The 6,000-nt window shown below is 49.3% G+C and overlaps 1 protein-coding gene across 1 annotated transcript in view; it reads right to left on the bottom strand.

Moving 5' to 3' along the window:
- Positions 1-279: 279 nt before the first annotated feature.
- Positions 280-6,000, bottom strand: part of ENTREP1 (endosomal transmembrane epsin interactor 1) — a 66,157-nt gene continuing 60,436 nt past the window's right edge. The window contains exons 10-11 of the mRNA XM_047767747.1: positions 4,710-5,002; positions 280-1,207 (exon numbers count right to left, since the gene is read on the bottom strand). Coding sequence (XP_047623703.1) covers positions 1,004-1,207; positions 4,710-5,002 — 497 coding nt within the window. The 3' untranslated portion in view covers positions 280-1,003. The remainder of the gene's footprint in view (positions 1,208-4,709; positions 5,003-6,000) is intronic.

The raw sequence follows: 6,000 nt of genomic DNA, 5'->3' as shown, positions 1-6,000 counted from the left end.
CTCACGGCCCTCATCCTTCTTAGCACTAATCCTCAATCTGCAATCACTTTACTGATTTGCTGCCCATGGCCTCACAAGAAGGCAGCTCCGTGAAGCCAAGCGCTGGCTGAATGCATGAAGGAGGCATTGTTACCCACCGGGCTATGTGCTTTGGGGATTAAGCTGGTTTGGTAGCCTGCCCAGACCTGACCACCTGATCACCATGGCCCCAAGTTCCAAACTCTTAGTAAGGTAAGGCCTGACCACCTACTCATAAACATTGCACAGCAAGCCCAGAGGTCCGAGGTAAATGTTTTTATTCTCAGTTCTGCCTTAGCCGTCTCTACTTTTGCAAGCATGAATAAATGGAATCAATAAGAATTTTCTCCCTAAATGGGCTTCCTTAAAATTTGCCACCGAGCGAGTTTCCTGTTTTCCCTAAAGAGAATGAGATTTAAAAGTGACCTAGCATGAGGCTTGACGACTGCAGAAGATCGGGGTTAATCGTCCTGTTTCCGTGCTTCCTGCTTCCATCCTGCTTCTGTGTCAAGTTCCTCTCTCACTTGACAGCACAAGGCCACAGACAGCTATAAATAGCAGCCTGGCAGTTCTGCCCCTCCGTCGAGGTAAAGAACTCTGTGAGGAAGAGCCCCCTGGGGGCGTCGGGGGTGGGGGTGGGGAGCGCGCCGGATTCTGAGCGGTTTCCGTCCACAGCAGGGCCAGCCCAGCAGAAAAGGAGATGCTGCTTCATTCGGGCCTCCAACTTGGTACATCCAAAAGCCACACAGGCTGGCAAGAACTTGTCGTCCCCCTCAAGTGCCCTCAGCCAGCAGAAAGGGGAGTCAAAGAGCAGGGGAAGGCAATGTTCCCGAGAGTCCCCCCTTTCTGAGGAGAACCCAGAGGAGGCCCCCAACTCCCAGCCAGCAAACTAGAGTGAGGAAGGGGGTTTGCCCCCTGGGAGAGGCTCTCTGCCTTCCAGGGCCCACCGTTCTTCCTGCTCCTCAGGCGCCCCGGCCCCGCAAGTTCACAGGACAGTCTCCCGGATGACACCAATGAGGCTGTGCGGCCTCTCGGCCTCCACTCGCTGGGGCCTCCTCTCGGCTCTGGGCCGCCCCACCGGGACAAAGGTGCTCAGATCTCCGCAGCTCCGCAGGTGCAGCAGCCCAGGCTGTCTTCTCGAGGGCAGCACAGGGGTCCTGGAGGCACTGGGCTGCATCGGGGCCATGATCTTTGAGAGAAGAAACAGGTTAGGCAAGAGGTTAGGCTGTACCAGATGTGACTCTCAGACCTGCCTCCTACATCCATCCATGGAATGTTTAGTTGAGTTGCCCTGGGAAAGAAAAAAATGTGTTTTCCCAAAAAGGAACTCATCTGGAATTCCAAAGAGTCTTAACATATTGTCTCTTTTCTGAAATTCCTAAGAAATTCCCCCAATTTTCTATTGCTTCAGCTGTAGACGTGCCATGCTGAACTGTTTGTCTACTTCCATTTCTTGCTTATATTTAACATTCTTATCACTTTTCCCCATTTTCCCTGTGGTCTAAGCCAGTGATTCCTAGTGGGTCTGCACATCACTGGAGGGGTGGGGAGCTTGTCAGAAACGTGGACTTCCTGCTCCCCTCATAGCAGTTCTGACACGGGCGTCTGGGATGGGGGCTGGGTATCTGTATTTTTTTGTCCTTTTTTGTGCGTGTCTTTTTAGGGCCGCACCCGTGGCATATGGAGGTTCCCAGGCTAGGGGTCGGACCAGAGCTGTTGCCACCGGCCTATGCCAGAGCCACAGCAATGCCAGATCCAAGCCACATCTGCGACCTATACCGCAGCTCATGGCAACACCAGATCCTTAACCCACTGAGCGAGGCCACGGATCGAACCCGAAATCTCATGGTTCCTAGTCGGATTCGTCTCTGCTGGGCCATGACGGGAACTCCAGCGTCTGTATTTTTAACAAGAACCTGGGTGATACCCACATACTTGAAAATTTTATAACCACTGGGATCGTGACCAGATAGATAGTAAGTTTATAAAATGTCAACCAAAACCAGTGATGCCTCTAATCTATCTGAGAACTCTTCAATTAAAAACACAATACACAACATAAAAATCAGGCCAATTTATTTGTTAAAAACTCTTAAGAATGTTTCTGCTGCTAGATCCATTTTGCAATGTACCACATACATAACTTTAAATATAAGATGGCAAAAAAAAAAAAAGGGGGGAAATTCCTGATTCAACTGAGATAGGCAAGAGCTGTCGTGTACACACAGTTTTTAAAAATGACATGGTCATGTCCCTATGACCTATATTGCTGTGAGCACCTTGAGGAAAACTCGAGTGCTTTATTTTTTTATTTATATATATATTTTTTTCTTTTTATGGCTGTACCTGCGGTATATGGAAGTTCCCGAGCCAGGGATCAAATCCAAGCCACAGCGGTGACCTATGCCACGGCTGCGGCAATAACACATCCTTAACCCACCATGCGGGGCTGGGATTGGAACCAGCGCTTCCACAGAGACAAGCCAGATACTTAGCCTGCTGTGGGAACTCCTCAAGTGCTTTATGACTGTCTGACATCACAGCACAATCTTTAGGATGACTTTCTGTTTAGTCTATACCATTCTGAGACTTTAAAGTCATCAAAAGGTTAATCCCCTAAACCATGGGCCATGAAATTTTGCTAACACTCTATTATTAGATTTGTCCTTAAGGCTGTCTTTGTTTCCTGAGTAAGAAGAAAATCCTAACATTCATAGATGTCTACTATTGTTACACAGTAAATGAGGACAAGTGGTTTTAATATGGGTAAAAATCAAAACGGATATAAAAACGCATTCCAATAACACTAGAGAAAGTGTAAATGCCCAAAGCTGGGTAGAGTGAGAAGTAAAAGCTCCCTTCCCCTTGTCCTGCCTCTTTCTCTCTGGGGAGTTGTGTGGCATTATGATGCCTCACCACTGGGGTCCAGTTCTGGAAGCCCTAGCAGGTGGCCCAGATCTGATCCAGTCTGCGCACGAAGACATCACAGACATCTGCAGTGAGAGCATCTGTTGGACTGTAAGTGCTTGTGCTTTTCTCCCAAAGCAACTTTCCAGCAAGCAAAACTTTGCAAGAGGTGCTTTGCAACAGCTTCGCAGAGGCTCCAGCTCTTACCTCACCAGCATCTGGCAGCCTCCAGTACTTGGTCCTGTTTGTTGGGCTACTGGGGCTGAACAGAGGGAGGGAGGCAGGGAATGACCTCCAAGTGGACCAGGAACATGCAGATGTAAATGTCCCTCCTACACAGGCTCCTAACAGGAGCCTGACCCAGGACCACGGGTGGACCACTTTTTGAGAAAGGGCACGAGAGGGCCCGTGGTTCATGTACCCCTTTGGACGGGCATGTAAAATCAGGCTGCTCTCCTGCTCCCCAGGGGCCCCTGAGGGCTGGGAGAGAATTTGCCTTCTGGTTTCTATTAAGAGGCCAGCAGGTGGGAAGGGCAACAGAGAGGAAAGTGAGAAGGGGGTGTGTTCTATCTGCCTTAAAAACTTAGCTAGGCTCCTGTAGCTGGTAATGACCCTGAGAATCAGGCCAAGTCAACACAAGAAGTATTTGATGGGTGCTTCACACCCACAGGCACAGCCAAATAACAGCCGTGAGCCATTGTGTACTGAGGTTTAAAACCACCTCCCCACAGACATGGAGCAAGGAGAAAATACCTAAAAGGCAAATGCTGCTTTTAGAAGAGGAGGGTGAGGAAAGCTGTGATCCATTCCCAGTTTCAGAGGGAAATTCCACTCACTCAGAGAAACAGATATGGAGACCACCTAGTCCAACCCTCCACTTTAAAAATAAGAAAGCTGACACCCAAGTGGAATATTTATGTGCCCAGTTTTATCTCTACACTTGTGGCTTCTGTTTGGGGATTGCCTTGAGTTTTTTGTGTTTGTTTTTTTTTTTTATAGCTGTACCTGTGTCATATGGAAGTTCCCAGGCTGGGACTGAATCAAATCTGCAACTGCCAGCCTATGCTGCAGCCATGGCAACAGTGGGTCCAAGCCATATCTGTGACTTACGCTGCAGCTTGCAGGAAAGAGCAGATCCTTAACTCACTGAGCAAGGCCAGGGATCGAACCCACATCCTCACCGGCACTGTGTCAGGTTCTTAACCTGCTGAGCTACAATGGGAACTCCCGTGTGCTTTTTAATCTACAGACAGGAAAAGGTGTTGATTTCTTTAAATCTATCAGCTTAGGTAATCTCGCCAAACATTTCATGGGAATGTGAACAGCTCCCAGGATCTTGCCAGTATTAAAATTCCTGTATGTCCATCATTGTCAAAGGGCTAAAAAAACACGTCAGATCAAGGGAAACTTTCAACTTTGGAAGTGGGATGTTGAATATATTGCATGCTGCCCACAGCCCTCACTTTTACCCCAGCGAGGATGAAAATCCCAGTCTTTTTGGCCCAAGAGAAGAGAAACCACAGCAGCTGCTCCCCCAGGCACGCTTCCACATCCCAGAAAAATTGGTTTCTCTTCTCTTGGGCCAAAAAGGCTATGAACAAGTCACCACACCTGGAAAGAAAGCAACCAGCTTCCTCCTCTCCATCCCCAGACCTCCTAACCCCATCCCCCTTGATACAGCGACCATGACCTTTCTGAGTCTTGGATAGGAAACCAGAGAAGCTGCTTCAGCTACTATGGAAACAAGTTATTTGGCTCATGCCTGATATTAACAATAAAACTACCTGTTCTAGAAAACTGGCACTTGTGATGGCTTCCTCCATGTGCTCCTCGTCGGACTTCAAGACAGATTTAATGTTTTCTACAAGTTCATGGATATCCGGGGTCATAGTGCAGGAGGACTGCTCCAGGAACCTCGCCACCAGCAGCTTGGTGTCCATGTAAGATTTGTAATCTATTAAAGACCTCGGTCTGCATCGTGAAGCTCGGGATCTCAACCCTCTCCTCAAGGTCACCGCAGCCAGGTCTGGTCTCCCCTCAGTCTGGGTCGCAGCTTCACAGCTGAGCACAGGGACGGCTGCGGGCAGAGACAAACAACACACACCCATTGGCCAAGCCCCATGAACCCACACCTGTATCTGAAACAGCACAGACCATGAAACTCAGTATGGAAAGCGTGCGACAAATGCTGACGGCCATGCACATCTCGCTCTTGCTCTTGCAGAAGGAAAAGGCAAAAGAACCAACCAACCAACAACCATGACATGAACTTATTCCCTGAAGTGTCATTTCAATAGGACAGGTCCCCCCAACATTTTATGGTGTCACACAAAACAGAACCATTAAGGTAAAGACAGATGAGAGAGAGTGTCCAGAAGACTAACTCTAACGGAGCAACATTTTCATGGAGGGACGAAAAATATATGAAGATGGGTGGGGCAGGCAGAAAAGAACATGGTTGGAGGATAGAAGAATGTTCTGGGGGGTTAATGAAGAAGCCGCTTAAAGAGAGGGACTGCGGAGAGATGAGGCTTGTCGGAGGAAGGGATGCTCTGCTCGCGCTGACTGTACCTTTGTCCTAAACATCCTCAGGGGCACTCTACTACTTAAGAGTATCCACGTCGCACCATGGTTGGGAGGTGGCGCTACGGCTGATGTTACAGAAAGAGAAATCTAGCGCAGAGGAAGTCCGGGGCATTCTGGAAGTCAACAACGGGCCTGGGAAATCCACCTCAGGCTCCGATTTCCACAACTACCTACTTCAGTAAGGGTACAAGGACGGGCAGAACAGTGCTGCTGTGGCAGGAGGGCGAAGCGAAATCAGGCCTGGTCTCCACGTGTCCGTAAGGCAGCCAGCAGCCTTCAGTGTACACCACACTGGAGATTTCAGTCTGGGAAGGTCTGACAAGCAGGAATTCAGAGTCGAGGAAGGAAGGAGGCGGGTGGGGTGGGGCGGGAGAACAGGCGGAGGAACGGGAGCCCTCCTTTTCCTCTGGAGAAAGGTAGGCATGAGGAGTTCTACACAAAGGTCGGTCGCTGTCTTCCTAGGCTGCCACATGCAAGCCACAGAGAGCC

The sequence above is a fragment of the Phacochoerus africanus genome, chromosome 2 (assembly GCF_016906955.1).
Source record: "Phacochoerus africanus isolate WHEZ1 chromosome 2, ROS_Pafr_v1, whole genome shotgun sequence".
Lineage (NCBI taxonomy): Eukaryota > Metazoa > Chordata > Mammalia > Artiodactyla > Suidae > Phacochoerus > Phacochoerus africanus.
The sequence above is the reverse complement of the archived record's forward strand: the minus strand, read 5'-3'. Positions and strand labels throughout refer to the sequence as shown.